The following is a 22,492-nucleotide window of genomic DNA, read 5'->3' as shown; positions in this document are numbered from 1 at the left end:
CTGCAAGTAATCGCAGTTGTGGAAGCACAAACTGAATTTGTATTTTTAACGTATTGTCCACACCTTGTAACAAAGGTAAGACAGCACAAACACCTTCTCCAGTTTGAGAAAAAAAGTTTATGCAGATGGTATTCTATTCATAATTTCTGAGAGAGGAAAAACATCAGTAAATAAAGACAGACACACATAAAGATTAAATAGTACACTGGAGTGTACAGATTTTTTTCAAAATCTGAAACTAGTACTAGTAGTCAAAGAAACATTCTTGAATGAAGTTTGGAAGAGACCTGGTTAACAAAACAATTGACCAAACAAGTTTCAGAAAGCGACAAATTATAAACAATAGATAAGGGGGGGTGGGGGGGGGGGGGGGGGGAAGCAAATTGGCAATTATCTTAAATTTGAGAAACAATTTTCTGTAGTTGAAAGCAGACTGCTGTGTGAGAGAGAGAGAGAGAGAGAGAGAGAGAGAGAGAAGGGGGGGAGGGGGCTGGGGGAGAGAAAGAACAGAAAGAGAAAATGAGAGAGACACAGAGAGGGTGAGAGACAGATGAGAAACAGGGAGAGGGGAGTTGGGAGGGAGGGGGGCAGAGACAGACTGAGAGGCAGAGACAGACAAGAGAAACGAGAGAGAGACAGAGACAGATCATAAAGTGAAAGACTGAAATGGAGAGTGTGGCAGACTATATAGTATATGGAAGAGACCTGAGCTAGTTGACAAAATATATATTTGACCACTAATAGCAAAGACACTGAATCTTTACTGTATCGCCCATGAGTCAAGTCACAGAACAAGATGCTGAAAGAGTAATCAATTCTCTCCCTTGGTAGTTTCAAGTTCAAAGAATCCAGATCTGTTTCAACACAGACAGACACACGCAGAGCCGCACACATACGCTCACGCATTTGCACATCCACACAGTACATCAACTTCAAGAGAACTGGCAGTAACAACACATTTCAGGCAGAATAGGTACATCCATACAAAACATACAATTATTTACCAACTGATGCACACTGGTCTGCAACAGTCAGTGACAACTTATTCTCAACTATCTTGTCTTTTTTCCATAGGCAAATATACACACATAACATAGACTTGCATACATCATCAATACTAATCTTATCATTATCAATAATCAAATTTCACACACACACACATATACACATACTGACACAGTCTCTCTCTCTCTCTTTCTCTCTCATGCACACACACACACACACACAGTGAAACACACTCTCCCTTAGACACACACACACACACCTCTCTTACACTCCCCCACCTCACCTCCTCACAGACAAATAGAAGCAGCCAAAGCATTCAACAGAGAACACACATTAGAAAGTGTACATTACTTAAAAAAAGAAAAGAAAAAAAAAGTACATACACAGATGCTTAGAGAACTCGGACATTATGCGCATGTCATCATACAAAGGGACAAAGTACAAAGTACTTTAAACAGGACTTCAGTGCATGCATGAAGTGAACTGCTAAAAATGAGGTAAGAAGCAGAACAGCGGTAAACACTGGCTGCAGAGATCAAGACATTCCATTAATATACAGAACTTTCTAGCATTCTCTTTGCATGCCACACATTAAAACACACCTTCAGTTCAGAACCACAAAGTCAGCACAGTAAAATATTTACACTCATCATTTACAGATATGTTGCCAGCTCGTCTTTTCAGAACATCTATGGATACATTTACAGCAATGCACTTGGTTTTCGCTTTATGATACACTGACATTTTGCCAAAATAGATTCCCAAAATATACTGTAAAGAACTCACAATTTTTATTCATGCTAATACACTACCAACAAAGCATCCTCACAGTAAAATCACGCACTCAACTTTGATCAATTTTGCGTCTTTCTTAGTAGTTGCTATCATTAGTTTTAAAATAATTTCTCTAGAGTGGTGATCACTTCAGTTATACACATTATATCACTTAAAACTTAGGCGAGTATCAAACTCAGTGCAAAAGACAAATTGAAACAAGTATTAAAATTTATCAAGTTTGCAAATCTAACACAATGTCAGTCAAGCTATGAGTCAGTATCTGTTTAAGTTCTGAAAACTTCAACTATTTACTTTTGACCCCATGACTTTGTTCCCCCTTCTTTCTTCTGTGTCTGCTTGTCTGCGTACATGTACACTGATGCATAAATAACCAACATTCTGTTTGAAACTCGGAAGCTAGCTAACTCAATGGCTCCGTGACTGGAAATGTGAAATGAGCCAAAATTAACTTTTTTTCGGTTTTGGTCTAAGCCTCACATCTCTCTCTTTATAACCCATTGTGTGCATGTGCACTCACAGAAAACAGGAAGAAAGAGGGCAGTTGTTTGGAAAGGTGTATTTCAAGGGTTTAGAAAAAAACTGAAAGTTTTGCAAGTCTCCTACCATGTTGCCAATGTCACAAATGGTTGTACTGATGGATATGAAAGTCCGAATAAAGCCAATTCAATATCATCCTTCCAGGTGTTATTTTTCAACAATCATGCTTTTGGCGCACAAATATTAAACAAAGAAACAGAAACAACATGGGATAACCAAGTGAAAAAGCTATGACAATGCTTGGGTCAACTGTCAAGTCACCACACTGATCAAAACAAGGCCTTGTTTTAACTAATTTAAGCCCTGTGTACTGCCAATGCAACTGATTTTACAACCAATACACAATCTCACACTGTCACAGTATATTTTTTTCAGTCAGTAATTGATGGAATGGCGCCAGTCAGAAGTCCCCACTAACCCATCCCAAACACATTAGTATGCATACAAACATGGCAATAAAGTGTGTAAAGTTTGCAAGATGTATGAAAGTCTTCGTCTGGTTCATAGTAAACTGTAAATTGAATAAGCCTACTTAGTACTTCTGATCAAACTTTACTATCATGTTCAGACCAAACTTTGCACAATCAATCATGCTCATAGCTGGACCAAACGCTGCTCTATTATGTGTAACCCATCCCTACCTACTGCCCATCCTGAGGATAGTATGACTGAGTTTTCATTATAATGGTCTGTAAAAAATACAATTATTTCAAAAAAGAAAGAAAGAGAAACTTTCAAGTTTCATTATGGTCAACAGTCAGCCGCACTGTATCCAAACTATCAAAGTGATCAAAGGCATCTCCACCCATTACCCATCCTGATGATCCTGTCAGCTTTTATTGTTTAAAAAATCAAATATTTTTTCAAAAAGAAAAGACAGCTTTCATTATGGTCAAAAGTCAGTTGCAAAATTACAAGCCCTCCACAACAGCAAGTGGCCGGGGTGCTGGACACGTTTTCATCCTGTGGGGTATGCAGTAGGTTGAGAAGAAGAGAAGGTTTTTCCCCAACACTCCCAAGTCAACCTATATATGCATACTATCAAGGGCAAGTGCGTGCTGATGACCCTGTAATCCTTGTCTGTGTATAAATAATCATAGAAACACGAAACGGTGTTTTGACTGGCTTCATAGTTAACTGTACTGCAAGGTAAATAAAGATACTGTAGTACAGAAGAGCCAAGCTTAACGATCAACTGGCATGTGGCCCAAGATCATATTGTTTGGTTCTGGGGTCCTGACTCATGGATACTGTGATAAAACTTACAAAGACAAACCGAGGAGTTATAGCCCCTTCTAAGGTGCTTGTGGAGAGGATGTAGAACAGCATGGCTACCTCTTGCTTTGGCAACAATGACTCACATCCTGGACATGTTTCTTTTAGTTTTGGACAATTAAAGACTTTGTCCATGACCACTTTTTTTTCTTTCTTTTTTTTTCTAATTCCACAGTAAACTTTCTCCTTTCTCAGTATCTGTTCACTCCCCTATCAAATGCTTTGAAAAGAAATAAGACAGCTCTTACACAATGGAGCCTGCAAATCAGTTTTTTTGCTCAGCACAGTCAGGGAACCTTATTTATTTTCCAACCACCATCTTTGTTAAAAATGGCTGATTTCCTGGTCAAAGGACAGCACAAGAGTATACCTGTATTCTGTTAACTGCAGGTTACCAAAAAATATTAACAATGCATGTTTAATATCTTGCTTTCACACACTGAATCAGTGAATGTTTAAAACTAAAATGGTTTCTACAGCGGCACTCACAACTGCCTGGACTTATGCTGCCTACAGATACATAGATAACGAAGGGACTGTTGTGGCCATAATGGTGGAAACTGTGATAGTTTTCATGCTGTCCCACTGAAACATCATGAATAATCACACCTGGTTAATCAAGGCAATGATAGTGGTGAGTATTTCCCCAGTGACGATACTAAGCTCTCACCCACAAGTGACACACACCTGCATCGATACAATAATAATACCAACATGTCAGTCACTGACATTTACTGACACCTGCTACACCAGCCAGTACCAACAATGAACATCAGGACTTAGGAGACCCTTCGTTGTCTAGTACCGGTACAGTAGAAGTACTGACAATTAATATCTGCACCATACAGTACGTCAGTAGTAGTAGTAGTAGTAGTAGTAGTAGTAGCAGTAATTAGAATCTGTACCGTTCAGTAGTTGTAGTGACAACTGATACATGATCTGCATCGAGTCCCCCTTGGTCATTGTATTGTTCTAACACAGAGAACAGTGAAGTTGCTGAAATTAGTGAAAATCTGCACCTATCCCATGTGTTCCTTGAACAAAATTCTGAAATGGTCTTCGTTCTCTGGAGTTGTCTGATGTTTCCTGGAATAGTCACTACAATGTTGTTTGAGATGCCTGTTCTATCAAACCAGAAACACAGTAACACTAACAGTCACATACCTACAGCCTGTGAACAGTGTGATTGGTTTGACACCTGTTCTGACAGGCTACAACTGTTAATGACTGACCAGTCATAGCTATTTCTAAACAGGTAATGTTAATAAGTTAACAGCTATATCAGTATATGGTTAACCTTATCATTTCTAATATTAGTGCAAGTAACCCATCACTATGAACTAATGTAATTTTAAGAATTCTGTTCAACCGAAACTAAATACGTAACTTCGTAAGTACTGACATTCCTTTTTCTTCTCTACACACGAGCTATTGTAAACTATTGAAAGTCAACCCCATTACTGATTGTAAATGTAATGTTCCAAAAACACAGTCCATTACAGAGAAAGCAACATACATTTCTTCAGCGCTATAATTATAATAATAACTATCCATGCACTGGTAGGGTAATACCTTGATTCATGCTGTACACATGCTGTATTTCGATATGTGGCTAAAGAAGGCATGACGCAGCCAAATTCCTCATACAGCTTGAAATATTCTTAAGTTCTTCTGATCAATCAATGATTTCATGTTTACAAAGCCATTTACTTCCCTTTTTTCTTTCCACCGTTTCCTTGAAATTGGTTTAATACGTTAGTTGCACTTCTCAACTTGATTTTTATAATCCTCTGACCTAGATAAAAATAATTCCAATAACATTCTGATCCAGGAACCCACACACACATCCCCAGGGGTAATAACAAGTGCAAGACAAGACAATCATCTGAAGTGATTAAAAGTAAAATTATCAGGCGAAAGTCTGGACGCATAAAACCCTGAACTGCCTCCCTGCATTAAAAAATAGGGCCGTCTGGACAAAACACACACACACACACACAGACACACACATGTAACACTAAATAGACAAGGTCTCAGCAGACTCTTGCATCAATACTTGTGCCAAGTTTACTTTGTCAGTTGACTGTTCCATACAGGCAGTTGACGCAGAGTTTTGAGGGCCCAGTGCACACATCATGACTGAAGGCCCCACACTGTTTACACATCACCATGGCCTTGTGGTTGCACATACACGACTGCCCTATCTCCCCACCCCCCAGGGTCCCTGTCCCCATCACCCCCCCGTTGTGGCCTGCCTGCGGCAAAACCACAGTGGCATGCTCCGCCCCGCTGTTTGCCAGAACATGGATCCCCGGCAAAGCGTTCGCCACAGGTGTGACAGCCACAGTGGCAGCCACCGACAGCAAGCCTGTCAGCTTGGTGGTGGCTGCCAGGGGCCTGTTCCGGCGGTTGCTGTTCAGTGCCACATTCAGAGACTGCAAGGTTGAAAGAGGATTTGCTGCGGCACTGCCACCACCCTGATGACCCACCACCCCCACCAGGGGACTGGAGCCCACCGCCTGGGCTCCCATGGGGGCTACCACGCCAGTCTGTGACACCTTGGGAGAGGGAGCGCTCTGCAGGGGGCTGGGGTTGCCAGGGTTCCCCCCTGCAGGCACCGTCATCACAGCTGCAGTGTCGGAACTCAGTGCAGACATCACCACCACTGTTGGGGTCCCAAGTGTCACAGATACTTGGGACGTGTCTGCACTACACCCGACTTGAGTAGCAGTGCCAGCTTTGGATAAAAAATGACTGGATTCTTCCTGATTGTTGAGGCTCTGGGAAGCAGAGGAGGATGAAGGGACAGTGACTGTACTCTGTGAGCTGGATGGAGAAGTCCCAGACACAGTTTGTGAAATGGGCAGAGGGGCACTAGTTGTACAACTCTGAGAGCTGGATGAGGGAATGCTCACCAGGGTGGGTGAGCTGACTGATGGGGTATTAACAGTGCTGGGGGATGTGGACGATGACACAGGGACAACACTCTGTAAGCTGGACAAAGTGACAACACTCAGGCTTTGAGAGTCAGAGGGGGAAGGGTTGGTCACTGTGATGGAGACAGGAGAAGAGGTGCTGGGAGCAGTGGAGGACCCGTCTCCTGTAGTGACCGTGACAGGGGAAGAGGAGCTGTGAGGAGTGGAAGATGAAGCACTCTCTGTCACACCGCTCTCTCCCTGGGACACAGCACAAACAGCAGCAGTCACAGTTTTGCCCACAGAAGAACCGTTCAGTGGTTTGGCTAGGGACTTGTTCACCACTAATTGCATATTCTGTAAGGAAGGGGAGCCGGAGGTGTGCACAGAGCCACCACCCACACTGGCTGAACGCACTAGCCCTGCCCCTGGCTCAGCAGGGTTTGTAGCGTTGTTGTCGGACAGCACGTTGTTTGGGGGGGCACTGGCTGCCCGAGGTGGGATGGAGCTGTTCAGTAGCGCGCACAGTGCTTCATGCGTCAGATAGCTGGTGGTGCCCTGAGAAGAGTTCCTCACAGTGCTCACGCCTTTACTGGTGGGGATTGTCAGCAGGCCCGTGCTGCAGGCAGGAATCGTCAACACACTGGCACTACAAGCAGGGATGGTCAAGACACTGGTACCACTGCTCGTGGGCAGCGTCAATACACCAGCGCTGTTTGTGGGGAAAGTCAACACGCCACCACTGTTGGTGGACAGGGTCACAGGCTGGGAGGTCAGCACACTGTTTGGAGTCACCATGGTCAATGAATTCATTAGCACAACTTTCTGCCCACCCTGAGCCGCTGGGGTGATGGGGGTGGCGGCATTGACCAAGTAGATCTTGTTGGTGGTGGTGGCCTCCAGGCCAGCAGTGCCAGGGTTGGACACAGGATTGGGGGAGGCTGGCACAGACAGGATCTTGGTCAGGCCTGGAGAGGGACCCCGGCTAACCGTGATGATCTTGGTGGGCGTGCCACTCCTAGTCAGGTTCAGGGCAGGGGAGACAGGATGAATGAACGTGTGCTGAGCCACCTCCCCACTTTTGCTACTGCCCACTGCTTCCACAGCCACAGGGGAGGGGGTTGCCCGCGGAGACTGTGAAAACAGCAGTTTGGAGGCGGTCACCTGAGAGGGCTGACACGCTGCCGTGGTGGCAGCTGTACTCGCTGCAGCTCCTGACAATTCCACTGTACTGCCGGGCGTCATCCTTCCTGCAAGACTCTTCTCCAGCTCCGCCTGGCAGATCTGCTGGGAGCGCGTCAAGTTCACACTGCCAGTCTCCAGTTTCTCACTGTTTCCAGAATTTGACACGCGTGGAACCACTCGACTCCGCACGATCGCCGGCTGGTGTTTTGGGGAATCCAAGGCACTGGTCTGAACAGCAGAGCCCTGGCCACGGGCTTGGGTGTCCGCTTTGATGGAGGCTAAAGTCCTGGTTTGTCCTTTCACTTTCTGAGAAGTGACAGGATTGTGGGTCTTGAGGGTAGCACTGGGGGCTGGGGTGCTGGTGTTACTGAGCAAGCTTCTCATGGCGGGGGCGGACAGGGAGGGGCTGGGAGAGGAGGACCCTGACTGGGCACGTGCTGCCTGAGTCTGGGCTTTGATCTGAGCGAGGGTTCGGGTCTGACCCTGTTGCTTTATGACAAAGTTGGGCTGAGCCAGACCCACGTGATGTCCTGTCATCACTGACACTCCACCGGACAGTGTCACCCCTGGCTGGCTGGCTGACACCACAGAGGCCTGAGAACAACCCAGGGGCATCCCTCGATTCTGCTGCCGAGCAGCCTGAGTCTGAGCCCGAATCTGGGCCAGAGTGCGGGCAGCAGCTTGGGTCTGAGATCGAGGCTGCACTGGAGCAACGCGCGCCTTCTTGGGAGGAGAGGGAGAGGTGGACAGATCAGCCCTGGAGTCGGTGCTGCGGGACCGCATGTTGCCATCAGGCGTGCGGTAGATGACGATGCCTGTGGGAGGGTGAGAGACAGCAGAGGTGGAGGAAGTGGTGGTGGTCGTCGTGATGGTGCGCTGACCTGCTGGCTGAGACAAGGTCGCCAACAAACCCACCTGCACACATTTTTTTTCAAATTATCACCAACAATGAAAATTCTAATATTTTCCAAGACTCAATTTTTGGCATACACATTCACAAAGAAATCATCATTTTTGCAGTGGGAATTCATGGACACGAGCATACATGTACAGCCATGTTAATGTGAGTAAACATGTACACGTATAGATTGGTGCAAATGACCCAAATCCTGTGAGCTGGGATGTACTCAGCTACCCATCATTTTTTGTTTTGTTTTGAAAATCAATAATCTTGAATATTAATACAAATAATCAATGCCAGAAACAAAATGTGTATACAGCATCAATCAATCATAAAACATTTTTTGCTCACTGTCAGCAATAAGTTAAGTCAAAACAAAAGTTGTGTGCTGCAAAGTGAATGATTTTACCTAAAGCAGCTAACATCAGTCAGCATTCAGGTCTAAACCTTTTCCTGTCCTCTACATGGCTTTTCCAGCTTGGACACTTCACAGTATAAAGTCCAAACACTTGTCCAACACACAATAACCACACACAAGTGAGACAGCAAATGAAAAACTAGAAATAATTTCAATGATCAACTAAGAAACATGAACAAAAATCAGTTCAGAATTTTCTTAAATCAAGAACTGAATTCTTACAGAAAGTAGATGCTAACTAAATCAATCACTCAAACTCACATCTTCTACTTAACATCAGAAAACACATTTTTGTCATACCAAAAGTGGTGCTGGAATGTGAATGTTTCCATTTAAGTTGAGAAACCTACCTACACTGGACAAGTATTTCACCATATCTAAACAACTTACAAGTTTGCATTTCAACTCCCAACCTCTTCCTCTTTACAATGACTTTGCCACTTAGAGAATTCTTAACTGAAGTAGCTAATGCATGCTGAATGCTTCCCACAGAAACTAATTTTTAGCTTAGAGGCTGGATGTTGATAGTGCAGTTAGGATAGCTGGTAAACAATTTTCTGTTCTGTTTTTATTGTGGACAAGAAATGATAGGTCATACAGAACATAACAAAACTGAATCTTCAATATATGAGCTCTCTAATCTGATATTCAACCATATAAATCAACATGCAATCTCCCCAGCCCCCAATTACAACCCCCCCCCCCCACACACACACACACAGAATTCCAACCTGAGAAGTAATGGAAGCAGCAGCAGCAGTGGACAAGGGTTTCTGGGTGACAGCAGGCAAGTGGGGCCCTGCATCTGTGGACAAGGCCTGAGCTGCCACAGCTGCCTTGGGTTTCGGCATCGTCAGCATCATGCTGTTGCGACAGCTTGGAGGCTTGACCTTCACCTTGATGGCCGTTGGGGGAGTTGGGGCTGGCGAGACATCAGCGGTCTTCACTTGGGAGGGATCTGTCGCTTTGGGAACATCTGACAGCACCCTGCAAATCACATGAACAGTGTCAACTAGGCCCGAACTATCCAAATCTATTCAAAGAACAAATCAATGAAAAAGATAACAATGAATGAACAAAATAGATAATGACCATACCAGGGAATACCTGAAATGACTGCAAACCAATAAATAAATCTTTCATAAAAAAGAAAGAACAAAGAAAAAAGAAAGAAAAAACAAGTCTTTTATTACTGCTTCCATCCAGAAACATCACAATGATGAAATAGCTGATAGTGACACTTGCTTCAGATGCAATAAGACACTGTAATTCCCTTGTGGACGACCTGCAGAACAATGTGTGCCTGAAAATACTGTCTTTACATATTTATAGTAAATCAAAGACTGTGACCTCTTTGTAAAGAAAACTTAAAAGGATACATCTGCAATGGCTTAGTCACTATCACTTCCTTGACATTAATAGTTTGGTAAAGCGGACTGATTATCTCCAGTGAAGTGAGCTGAACTGACAAGCGGCTGACGTAATCTCAGCAAAACGGGGTGGTGGTGGGGGAGAGGTGGGGGTTGGGGGAGCGTTGACGTCAAATGCTATGAAAGTTCATCTTCAGTGACGAATTCTTCAGAGACGAATGTGTGTGGCGCTTCTTTGGATTTGCTGTGTGTGTGTGTGTGTTTCAGGTTTCGTGATCGGCAAAATCGTATTTTTCTTTACTCGGCCGTAGTGCCGCAGTCAGGGGGCTTGAATCGTAGAAACTACGGACGAATCGTAGTACTAGGCAGGTCTGCATTAACTCAAACCAGCGAGAGTCTGTTTACAGGCGCCTGTTCATTCAAATTTTCAGCACATCATACACATACACATATCATCACTGACCTTTGCCCCCACACTGGCTCAAAGTGCTTGGCCTTCCATGGGTCCAGTTCCTTCTGTTCTTTTTCCTCCTCAGCCTTCAGTCGCTGTTGGTTCTCCGGGGTAAATTCACCTGCACAACCAGTCATGGGTGCATTTTCAACACAGCTGTCTTTACCACCATCAAAGAGATTATGTATGTACCACACTTTCACCCAGCACCCACCTTTGTTGTGGGAACATATTTCTACTGATCTCAGAGGTCATTTCAGTCGCCATTGTAATTTTACTCCCTGTCCATCCCCCACTTATTAGCCCCCCCTCCCCTTCACTCTCCCTCAATTAGCCCCCCCTCCAAATATATACATATATATGTATAAATATCTTTCAGTGAATCACAGACTGAGCACATACAAAAAACAACAAACAAACAAACAAAACACTCTTACTAGCAGTCCTAGGGAATCAGAAGTACTGAAACAAACATCAACCCTGATGAAGATCAGAAACATCCATTTGAATGTGGGTCCTCACCTTCCACAAGACGGTCCTTCCATTCCTGGCATGCTTTGGCAAAGAACTCATTGTTCAGTGCTGTTGGGCTAATCCTGAAAAAAAAAAAAAAAAAAATCAAACAAGGTCCCTTTCAACATGCTCTCTATTCAAAAACGAACTAGAGAAAAGAACAAAAACCATCTCCTCGTTTTCACAACCACCTCAATGCAAGATTCAAACAATACTTTCAGTGCACATTTTGTCATGGATCTTCTGTTGATGTTTCTTTTCCCCACATATCCAGATTTCTACCCTTTCCTACTATCCTACCAAACCCTAAATGAAAGCTGAGTTTTCGTTTAAACTACATTTCTCCTATTTTAACACCCCAAGTTGTCTCCAATCAACACACAACACTATTATTGTCTTTGTCATGATTGTAACGCATGCACACACACTAAAACAAGTGCACAAGCACACAGACATTTAGACATAACACATGTACATGCACTCAAACAAGCACACAATCAGATACATACCATCTCCTCACAACTAACCTGAGCCCGTTGTCACTGAGCAGCAGCTGATCACACTGAGGCAGCAGTTTGATCAGCTTGTACTGATACTCTGCAGGCAGCATGCCAAAGGTCTTGTTGTTCAGCAGGTTCTGCCAGAACACACACACACACACCATATCAACACCTGTACCACCTGAGCAAACTGTTAGCATCCATGCACGACTTCATAACATGAACTATATTTATCAACTCTTTCATCTTCAGCCAACCCTGGTCAGTTGTTTGTACAGTCCTATCATCCATACTGGTTCAGTAGCATTACCCACATGCTACTCATTTCACATGCCCACACCCATGTCTTGTCTGCTGCAATTCCAGCACCTAAAAACCCAAACCAACATATATTACAATAAAGTAAGAGGACAAGAGAGAGAGATGACAAACTGGGTGCGTCATTACTCATCATCAGTGGATTCATAAAAAGTAGATGGTTTACCATCACAGATAGTAACAGCAAAAATAAAAACCAAGGAAAAGTGTCCATTTTTCTTCTCTTTATAAATTGTCCCTTCCCCATGTTTGCAGTGTTTTTGTGGATTTTCTTCCTTGCTCCAAATGTCAGAGACACTGTTACACTGACAATCAATCATAAAGTGTGTATCTATATGAACAACAATTTGAAATCCCTGAACATCTCTGTCAACCACATGTAAAGGGTCAACAACCTGCCTACAATTTGATTAATAATGTTTATCACTTGGTGATTAGGGCCTCCCTCTGCTGACCTTGAGATTGATCTTGCCGAGGAAGGAATTGGGTGACAAATCAATCGTCCCATCCTTGGTCTGCTCAATCTGAGCAGCAACACTCTTGGCACGTTTGTTGGTTCTTTTCCTTGGCTGCACAAACACACATATACATACACTTGTACTTATTCAACAGTACTTTACTGGAGGTAAGCCTATTGTATGACACACACAATACATACAACACTTTCAATGGTAGCTTAATATCAACTCAAACAGTAACTATCTTACTCGGTGTGAGAGTTTAGTCAATTCAAAGCTACATCGCCTGAGAGCAATGCAATGCGTTTATCTCCAGTAGTTTTCAACACATTGATATTCGTGCAAGCAAGTGACACATTCTGTTTGACAAATTTGAATGTATTTCTCTGACATTTCTTTTTTGCTGGAGTTTTGTCACAAAGTGACGTCACTGAACATAAACCTGACAGAGAAATCAATGAGAAGGACCATGGGCCTTATGCATGAAACCTTAAACACGTAGTTACCAACTAAATGGAAGTTGGCAACTAAAACTAGGACACAAACTTATGCATGCTGGAAACTACCAAAACAAAATTTCTCCAAGCCGGAAACTACCCCAAGTCAAGATGTTCTGTGTTGGATTTCAAGCATTTGCTGGCTGACATGCACCCCCACCTGTGCATAGTATTCCTTCCTGAGTGTGTATTGGGATAGTTTTGTGTGCATGCGTGTGTGTGTGTGTGTGTGTGTGTGTGTGTGTGTGTTGTGTTGTGTTGTGTTGTGAGTGTGCGTGTGTGTGTGTGTGTGTGTGTGTGTGTGTGTGTGAGGGTGGAGGGGATGGAGGGGGCAAGGATATGCTGTTTACAAAATTGAAATCAGAGAATGACATAGAGAATCTTATGCCAAAATTACTTTGCATGTACAACATTTGTAGAAGTGTGTGTGTGTGTGTGTGTGTGTTTGTGTGTCTGTGTGTGTGTATGAGAAAGACAGAATAAAGGGGAATGGCATACCATGAACCAGTTTCATTGTGTACTCAGTGTGTGTGTGTGTGTGTGTGTGTGAGTGTGTGTGCACGCACGCGTGCACGTGCATGCGTGCGTGTATGTGTGTGTTTGTGTGTAAGGGGGTAATGATCTGCCACCAGCAAACACACCAAACAGGGACAGGCTGTTCAAGCTGCAGCCTGTGCTGGATCACCTGTTTGAACAGTTCCAAACTGTGTTTGTGCCAGGCAGATATTGCCACTGACCAATCTTTGCTTCTGTGGAAAGGTCGCTTGGTGTTCCAGCTAAGTGAGCAGTTCATCCCACTGAAGTGGGCAGTTTGGTACAAAAATCTTCCTGTTGTGTGACAGCACAGGCTACACCTCATCATAGGCTATAGCAAAACATACCAGCAGTGGAGGGGTTAATATCTCAGTTAAACTGTAACAAGGTTTACAACACACCTCAATGTGTCTGTATCCTACAAGTACAAGTTCTACAACCACCATATCCCTTCGTACACTTGTCACAGAAACTAAAAAATTACACTGATCATCAAAGCGTTTATCACAGACCACAGTAAGAAAAAGAAAAAGACTTGACCGTTAGAGTTGGGAGTTGGTAACAACACCCATGCCAAAGTGAAAGGGTACACAGGCGAAGATGAGCACTTACCTTCATGCTGTGAAGATCAAACGTGCGTTTGGGCCTGCCAGCACGGACACCCCCAGTCACCGTCTTTGCGCCTCCTGCTGAGGAAAGCGCCCCAGCAGTCACTGCTTTACTGGGTCCATTAGAGGGAGCGGCTTTCTCCCCCTTCTCTCCTGGCACAGGCTTACTGCCACCACCATTCCCCTCCGCCCCCCCTCCACCACCCTCTGCTGGGGCACTGCTGCTGCTGCTTCCCGCTTTGCTGGCTTTGGGCTTTATCTTGAAGTCGGACGGGTCAAATTTGTCTGAAATAGCAACAACAAAAATGTGACACATTTTCCCAAAGCTACCAAATCCATTAATCTAAAAGGTATATATAAGCTTTAAAACAGTGAGTAAAACATCAGAACATTTATGCTCAGTGTGAAGTGTGACAAATATCAAACATACCGAAAACTCAACTGTTCTGACAATAACATTTTCTTTTTAAAGAAACACACCTTCCTTGTGGATCACTGTATAGGGTATCCAAAAAATAACAAAACAAAAAAACCAACAAAAAACAAAACAAAAAAAACAACAAAAAAAACAACAACACCAAAACACCTATTCCTTTTCAAGGCTAGAAATTCTCAGATAATTTTCAGTTGCCCTGGAGAAAAGAAGAGGGGGGGGAGGCTCCTTGTACTCACAAATTTATGCTTCCCCTACATAAGTAAAGAGATGGTAAATTACTTAACATCTCTATCAGTAGTGCAACTGAAGTCTTTAATTGCATCTTTCTTTCGATGTTTGAGCTTCCTGAGGTGGAAAACCCAAACTTGAACAGTGACATCTAGCTAACAGCCCTAAAATATGCCTACATGGCAAACTATTCCACGCCCAGAGTTGATTAAACTACTGAGGAGTTTTGTCTTCTGAAATAATATGGCCATAGGTGATGATGATAAAATGGAAATGCTCAACACGGTCCATGAAAATTTCATGTTCAGCACAGTTAGCACAAAAGAAAAGAAAATTTTAATCAGTTAATGATGACAAGACCTGCCTATTCGAAAAAGCATAAAAAAATGAAAACAAAATAGACAAGGAAGAAAAGTGCAACATACAACAGCATGTATAAATAGCACCTGCACTAAGGCCCATTGTGGAAATACAGATCGTTATTGACACTGACAGTGCTGATAGCAGAAAGTACAACACACACACACACACAAACACAATGACACATGTATACACATCCCATTGTTAATCTAAATAAAGAACAAGCCATTCTTATATAATCCACAAACATGCACTGATTATTTCGATGTCCTGTGTATTACTACTATTAAAATAAATATTACCAACTGCATAATAAACAAAAGTATCTGAGAAGCATGCGAACATTCATAACCTTTTTCTGACACTGATATCACATTCAGCTTCATGCACATTCCTTAAAACTAAAAAGGGTATATACATTTACATGATCTATGAACACCAGTAAATGTCTTGCCAGTAATCAACTGGGAGATGTAGGGGGTGGAGGCTAAGGGGTGGGGGGATTAGGGGTGTTAAGAGAAAAGAAATAAAGCATGCACTGATAAAATAAAACAAAAAAAACAAACATGCCAAATAAGGTTTAATGCAGACAGTATACATATCTATCTGAAATTTAAAAAAAAAATAAATAAATAAAAATAAAAATAAAAAGTAGCCAACTGTAGACACAAAACACCAGCACCACGAACGACATGGACAGTCAGAAGTCAGTAAACACCTCTCACTCGGTTTACATTTTTTGGTGCGCAGCGACTGGCGGGCGCTGCGCCGACTGGCCACGGCCACCTCTGCGCTGGTTGACTCTGCTGGCTGTGTCTGGCTGGCCATGTTGAGGCTGGCTCATGCTGTTCCCCACCACCTCACCAGCACACACCCATGGTCAATCACCTTGTACTTACTCTTCTACCCCCTCCCACATGTTCAAGTTTATACTTTGCTCTATATGTATGGCTTTTTCATGTCATGCACTGATGCAGGTGCATTCACCAAAGTGTCAAAACAGTGAACAAACTTATGAATTAAAAAAAAAAAAGAAAAAAAGGAAGAAAACACTCTCTGGATTTCACACTTGAATTTTTTTTTTTTAAAGACTTGCTCAATTAGATGTTTCCCGAAACACAGCAGTCATCTGCAACAAATAAAAATAAACAAATAATATGGAGATAACATAAAAAAAAAACCAAACCCAACTGACATAATAAATCTTTGTTTGCTAAAATCATATCAATAATTATTGAAATACTCAGGTCAACCCTGTGTATCATTCTTATACATATAAGTTTCTGCACAAGTATTTCCAGAAGTCGTGCATAGTTTTCAGTGTCACACAAAAAAGGTTTTACTTTGTACTGCAAATATAATTCAAATGCAAGACAATTCAGATAACTGCAAGGTATCCACTAGCACAGAAAGATCTGCAGTACAACTGTACTTTCAATATTAAACAGATACATAAAATACATTGATCTGAAGTTCATGCTGAGATTACTCCATCTTTCTCAAGTTGGCAGAACATGAGAATGAATTTATAAGACAGCTGTAAAAGCTTGAATTACAGTACACTGATGTTCACACTGACAACATAATACTGGAATATCCAGAAAGCACAGGTACCATAAGACAGAGAATCGTTGCGTATGGTAGAGTAAAGATGGCAAAACAGTACGCCTATCAGTATGCAAAAGTGAACTATCACTGATACTTCAACGAAAGAATACACTAATTGCAGCCCACAAAAGCATGACAACAATAAAGATGGAACAGAGATGAGATGAGATGAGATGAGATGAGATATATATATATATATATATATATATATATATATAGAGAGAGAGAGAGAGAGAGAGAGAGAGAGAGAGAGAAGGATCTGAATTTTTTTTCAATACAGCTCAGCCTTCCATTGTTCCAGTACTGTATAATGTCACTGTCAGAATTACATTTCACACTGCAGTTTCTGGAATAAGCAGAAATTTACTAATGTAACATTGTGATGCATGCTGTTTTGTACAACAGTTTTTGTTTTGACAAATCTGCATGTATTCTGTGTCACAGCTGCAGATGTGCACCACATGCTGTTCCACAACACATCAATATCATACCTCACCCACACTAACAAAGCTGGTGGTGGATGATAATCAGAATAAATCATAGTGATTCAATCATAGATCTGATGAAGATTCATGATTGGAAAGACAATGAATACACCCAGGATTCACTTCAGTTGAAAATGCACACATAATAGAATTTGGTATAAAGCACAATTGCAATTTCTTTACTTTAACCAGTGGTAGTAGTTTAACATTCAATGAATATAAGTTTTTTTGTAGGCTATCTGTATCATCAGTTGTGATCCTGGTGCAGGAGTCCTTGGACTTCATTTTAATAGAATAGTATCAGAAGCACTCCTGCATGCATAGAAAACAATTCCAAATTTTAGTGTGACCATTCTTAAGTCACAAAATATCAATCCACCTGAAATGAAGTTAACCACCTCATTTTCATCATTCATGTATTATTAGGGAGTTTACAGCTGTGGCAGGCTTTCGTGCCATACTGATGCAGAAAATATACTGCTATTTCTTAAAATTACGTGTGGACACATCCAGAAATACTGCAGAAGTTAGTTCCCTTTCCTTGCACTTTATGCACATGTAGCTGGACATCAAAACCATTTCAATAAGGCAAATTTTGACACCTGAACAATCCTCAGGCACAGTGCTCAAAGAGGTAAACATGTGCCGATGTGGTTTTACCCTGTGTCCATTTCAAGTCTTGGGAGCGTGTTAATTATCACATCATCTTGAACCAACATGGAATTTATTTCATTCTTGGGCTATTTCAGCATCAGCCTGCATAGTGGCAATTACTAATTCAGAGAATAGCTTGTTCGGAGAAAAATAATAAACATGTGAACCATTACCATGATTCTTATCTCCTTTTTTCTTCTTCTCTTTTTGAGAAGAATTCATAAATCTTTAAAGCACAGCCTCTTAGTAGTATTTTGAGAAGTTTTACTAAAAGTAAACCCACGCTGGCATCTGCGACTTACTGTAATGGATCAATCAGCAATGAGACTAGACCATGTAAAACCAAAACACACGAAATCAATAGCAAAAGGACTAAACCAGGTGAAACTCAAAGTCCAGAGAATTAGAGTGTGAATTGATTTTCTTTTCTGTAATAACAAACTGTAGCCAGCTTTTAAGTTGTATCAGAAATTGAGAAAATAATAATGATTTGGTTTTACATTAATCATAATCCACATTAACATAACTGTACATAGAAATTATACTGGAACACCCACCAAAAAAAAAAAAAAAAAAAGAAAAAAAAGAAGAAGAGACATACATACACAATTCATTGTGACTACTCAAAGTGATAACAATGTAGATGAGTTTGTCCCTTCCTTTCAGTCAAATCAGTTTTCTTGCAAAAAATCATCACGCACATCTTTTAAAGTCAGAACCAAGAACCGTTTCATTTCAAACACATCTGTATATGTCCATGCTGATAATTTGGAGTACTTTTTTCTGCTTGCCTGAATTTGCCGGTACATGTTGGCGTGTCTGCTGTGCATATATACATTGGTTCCCTTAACAAATTTCTTATGTACTTAGATTATCATCTATAAAAAGAGAGAAAACGTCAATGCAGTCTGTGTTGTGTGGTTCTTTTTTCAGTCCACTGTCATCAGTTAAGTCAGGCATTAATGGGCTGAATGTTGTTTGTTGGCCCTTCACTGATCCCCTCAAAAACATGAAGGCGAAGCCCCTAGTCCCTCCTCTTTAGCCTGATGTTGCCATTTTGCTGTGCTAGAGAGTCAAAAACACAGCCAGTAACTCAACCAAATCGTTCAAATAAAAGACTACATCATGACGTAGATGGGGTTTCTATCAATAGAATCTTGGAAGATTCCCCAAGCTAAAGCAACCAGTGTTTTTGTCAATGAACTCAATACAAGTCCTAATATTTCCATGTCGAGTTATTTCATCACTATGGCTGCAAAGCGCACATGGTTGCGCTGATGAAATATCTTGTCAAAGAGGTTGCCCAAAGATTAATGACCCAAGTAAAGGAAAGGGTAGGGAGTGATGATAAGGGCGAAACAAATTCCTGTGATCATACAGCAAAGCATACACACATAATCTGAGAGTGCTGGTTCGAATCAGGGCTCAGTCGCCAATATTTTCTCCCCCTCCACTAGACCTTGAGTGGTGGTCTGGATGCTAGTCATTTGGATGAGACAATAAACCCGAGGTCCCAGGTGCAGCATGCACTTAGCGCACATACATGAACGCATGGCAACAAAAAGGGTTGTCCCTGGGAAAATTCAGTATAAAAATCCACTTCGACAGGAAATACAAATAAAACTGCACGCAGGAAAAAATACCGAAAATTGGGGGGCGCTCTCAGTGTAGCAATGTGCTCTCCATGGGGAGAGCAGCCTGAATTTCACACAGATCAAATGGTGTTTTTGTGTGTGTGGTGGTGGTGGTAGTGGTGGTGGTGGGGGGGGGGGGATGCCGCACATAGGCATGTAAAAGAGAGCTTACATGAAAAAGAGTTTGTGTAGAATGCCAGAAGTTTGAATTACATCTCAAATCTATGTATACATGAGGAATTGAGACATGGATTTTTAATTTGTCATTATTATCTTGGTTTATCTTAGATGCTTTTAACTTTACTGACAACTGTCTAAAATTTATCTCATATTTATGGTTCAGTCATTGCTAACCAGTGTGTTAATAAACTTCAAAAGTTTGTTTCCTTTCAGAAAAGTACACATTATGCATACTTTCTTACAGTAGTTTTCATGCTAAAATTTAAGAAAAAAGAAAAGATTCTATTCCACAACCAAACATCACTTGAGAAATAGCCAACAAAAGCCAGAATAATACAGAGCGCTGAAGGATTAAGAATTATTAGCAACAAAATGAGACTATGAAATGAGTCAGATGGATTAGTCAATTGACTGTTAATAATGTAATATTACACAATTGGAATATAAGATCACAATTGTTTTAAATCAAATGCATATTAAAATCCTTTATATATCATAAGCAAAAATCTAAACAATAATCAAAAACCGAAAATGGCAACGTCACAGTTAATGGTGTTGCTTGGAAAATGCTCAGCTTGTGGGCTCTTCAATTTCAAATTGCATTAACACAAAATTAGGATGAATGATAATCATTATGCATACAAGGGTTATCAAGATTAATCAACAATGTCAAAGAAAGAATGAAATAAGCACAAATATTTCTGTTTTATAACCTGAACCCCACAGCCAAGACAATATTTTCATCAAAACCAACAAGCTACCCTGTCTCATGTTTACAATAAATTACATTCTTGCATTTAAATTCATCACTGACACCAATCTCAGCTGAAATGGACAACAGTGATGCACAGCAAAAATACAACTTCTATAATACATCTGCAAAATACAACTTCTATAATACATCTGCAATTCCTTGAGCTTTCGAAAATATTCAAATTCAAATGCCAACATAATGTCCTTGATCTTGTGACCACACCGGAGGTCAAGGTAAAATCATGTAAGACTGATCAACTTTCATAAATATTGAATTTTCCTCTGGACTTGGTACAACACTACAAGTTGCAGAACATAGAACTTTACTCAATGTCGTGAATAATCATATCAATGCTTTTTTTTTTTTTTTGCCTTTTTTTTTATGAGGTGGGATACACTTTATTATCAACATGTTCCAAACTTAATCTAAATCATAACAAATCGGGACGAGAGGGTATATGATTAAACTGCCACACTTCACAACTTCTGAAGCTGACAGACTAAGTGACTTGCCACACATGATGAAGAAGCAAATAAAAACATTTTAATTCATGTAGTTATTCTAGCTCAACTCATTGAGGGCTTGAGTAATTTCATTTCCCCACAGAAGTATCAACTTGTAAAACAACAGAATACATGTGTAGTCAATAGTTGCATTGCTTCTTCTCAAGGAAAAAACAAAACAAAAAAACAAAAACAAAAAAAAAAAAACATGAAAAGGTAAAGTTCTGTGACTAAAGGAAACTGTAATTTTTTGCCATATTTACCTGGAAAACGTGGGCATTCCCATGATTCCAGGTCTTGTTCTCTTGTTACTTTTAAAACACGGATCATGGCTGGAACCAACAGTTTTAAAAATTGCACTGATGTTTTGATCTGCTTACTAAATTCAAAACCAGCGTGCAATTTGCATCAAAGAAAGCCGTGCGGCGGAAAGTGGACATGAAATGCAAGGTCTGTTCACTTCAGTCAACGACACGCCTTCGAACAAAATGCACAGCTGAGAACTGGTGATGAGGGAAACTGGTTCTGGAAGCAGCGATGATTTGTTAAGAATTTATCAATTCCGATTTCAAAAATATAAAAAAACCCATCTAATACAAACTATGGTATATATTACAACCTTTCACAAATGTTAAGCAAAAAGTGTATGGGCAGCGCACTCGTTTCAAATTTCAAACACTGGGAAATTTTTGGTCGACGTTTTTGGCGGACCGACAAAGCAATATTTACACATTTCAATTTTCACTAAAAGCATCAATAAATGCCAAATACTGCACTTAATAACAATGGAAATATCAATGCAAGGCTTTTATATCGATTCTACTTACATGATTTACATAAAGCATGCCTTGTAATAAGAAATAAAACAATTTACATTGTCTTGTTTATCGAGCGATTGCACAGAAGGCGGCCGCCATTTTGATTACAGAAGGTCAGCGAATCGGAAATATTCGGCTTGTGCCTCAGCCTCGCTCTGATTCCCGATGTCTCGTTCGTTTCCAATCGGCCGTGGATACGTTGGGCGTCAAAATGGCGGCCGTGCTGTGTTGACCAACAAAGGCCCTGTGTTTCGGATTTCTTCGATCGAAATTCTGGTACTATTTGGTAAGAAGTTAGTAATTACCGATAAACAGTATAGACATTTATGCATGTTGCACAACGTTTCATCTCATTTGTTCAATTTTGCTGTGTTGCAGTTAAAACCATGAAAATCATTCATGAATATGAGACTTATTGGGTTAAATTTTTGAGCTGGGCGTAAAGTCACAGATTCTTTTACCTTGGTAAGATATTTACTGTAACTTGGCACGGCACAGAAAATGGGAATGGAATCGTTTGCCGATGTGGACCCAAACATGAGGCTGAAG

At 41.3% G+C, this 22,492-nt stretch overlaps 3 protein-coding genes across 4 annotated transcripts in view; 1 reads left to right on the top strand and 2 right to left on the bottom strand.

Moving 5' to 3' along the window:
* The window catches only part of LOC143295515 (sulfotransferase 1B1-like), a 380,130-nt gene that overhangs the window by 222,608 nt on the left and 135,030 nt on the right, over positions 1 to 22,492 (bottom strand). The gene's annotated exons all lie outside the window — the stretch shown is intronic.
* Positions 532 to 22,035, bottom strand: LOC143295509 (uncharacterized). Of its 2 annotated transcripts, none has more exons than XM_076607234.1 (9): positions 21,953 to 22,035; positions 16,042 to 16,436; positions 14,288 to 14,568; positions 12,642 to 12,755; positions 11,896 to 12,005; positions 11,378 to 11,451; positions 10,868 to 10,976; positions 9,766 to 10,021; positions 532 to 8,630 (listed from the first exon to the last, which is right to left on the bottom strand). In XM_076607234.1, the coding sequence occupies exons 2-9, from the start codon at positions 16,133 to 16,135 to the stop codon at positions 5,691 to 5,693; spliced, it is 3,978 nt and encodes a 1,325-aa protein (XP_076463349.1). In that variant the 5' UTR covers positions 16,136 to 16,436; positions 21,953 to 22,035; the 3' UTR covers positions 532 to 5,690. The 2 variants fall into 2 exon arrangements, with proteins under 2 accessions (XP_076463349.1, XP_076463350.1); XM_076607235.1 differs by lacking the exon at positions 21,953 to 22,035 and adding an exon at positions 21,389 to 21,553.
* The window catches only part of LOC143295508 (coiled-coil domain-containing protein 178-like), a 29,734-nt gene continuing 29,371 nt past the window's right edge, over positions 22,130 to 22,492 (top strand). The window contains exon 1 of the mRNA XM_076607232.1: positions 22,130 to 22,229. The gene's annotated coding sequence lies outside the window, so the exon portion shown is untranslated. The remainder of the gene's footprint in view (positions 22,230 to 22,492) is intronic.

This window comes from Babylonia areolata, chromosome 20 (genome assembly GCF_041734735.1).
Source record: "Babylonia areolata isolate BAREFJ2019XMU chromosome 20, ASM4173473v1, whole genome shotgun sequence".
NCBI lineage: Eukaryota > Metazoa > Mollusca > Gastropoda > Neogastropoda > Buccinidae > Babylonia > Babylonia areolata.
Note: the sequence above shows the minus strand (reverse complement) of the source record. Positions and strands in the feature narration are given on the sequence as shown.

Bases quoted from the DNA above. Each gene is read 5' to 3' on its own strand.
- LOC143295509 (XM_076607234.1), bottom strand. From the start codon at position 16,135: ATGGCCAGCCAGACACAGCCAGCAGAGTCAACCAGCGCAGAGGTGGCC. The intron at 12,756-14,287 runs GTAAGTGCTCAT...GTGTTTGTGCAG, and splicing joins TTGATCTTCACAGCATGAAG to CCAAGGAAAAGAACCAACAA. The intron at 10,977-11,377 runs GTGAGGACCCAC...CTGGTTGTGCAG, and splicing joins GAAGGACCGTCTTGTGGAAG to GTGAATTTACCCCGGAGAAC.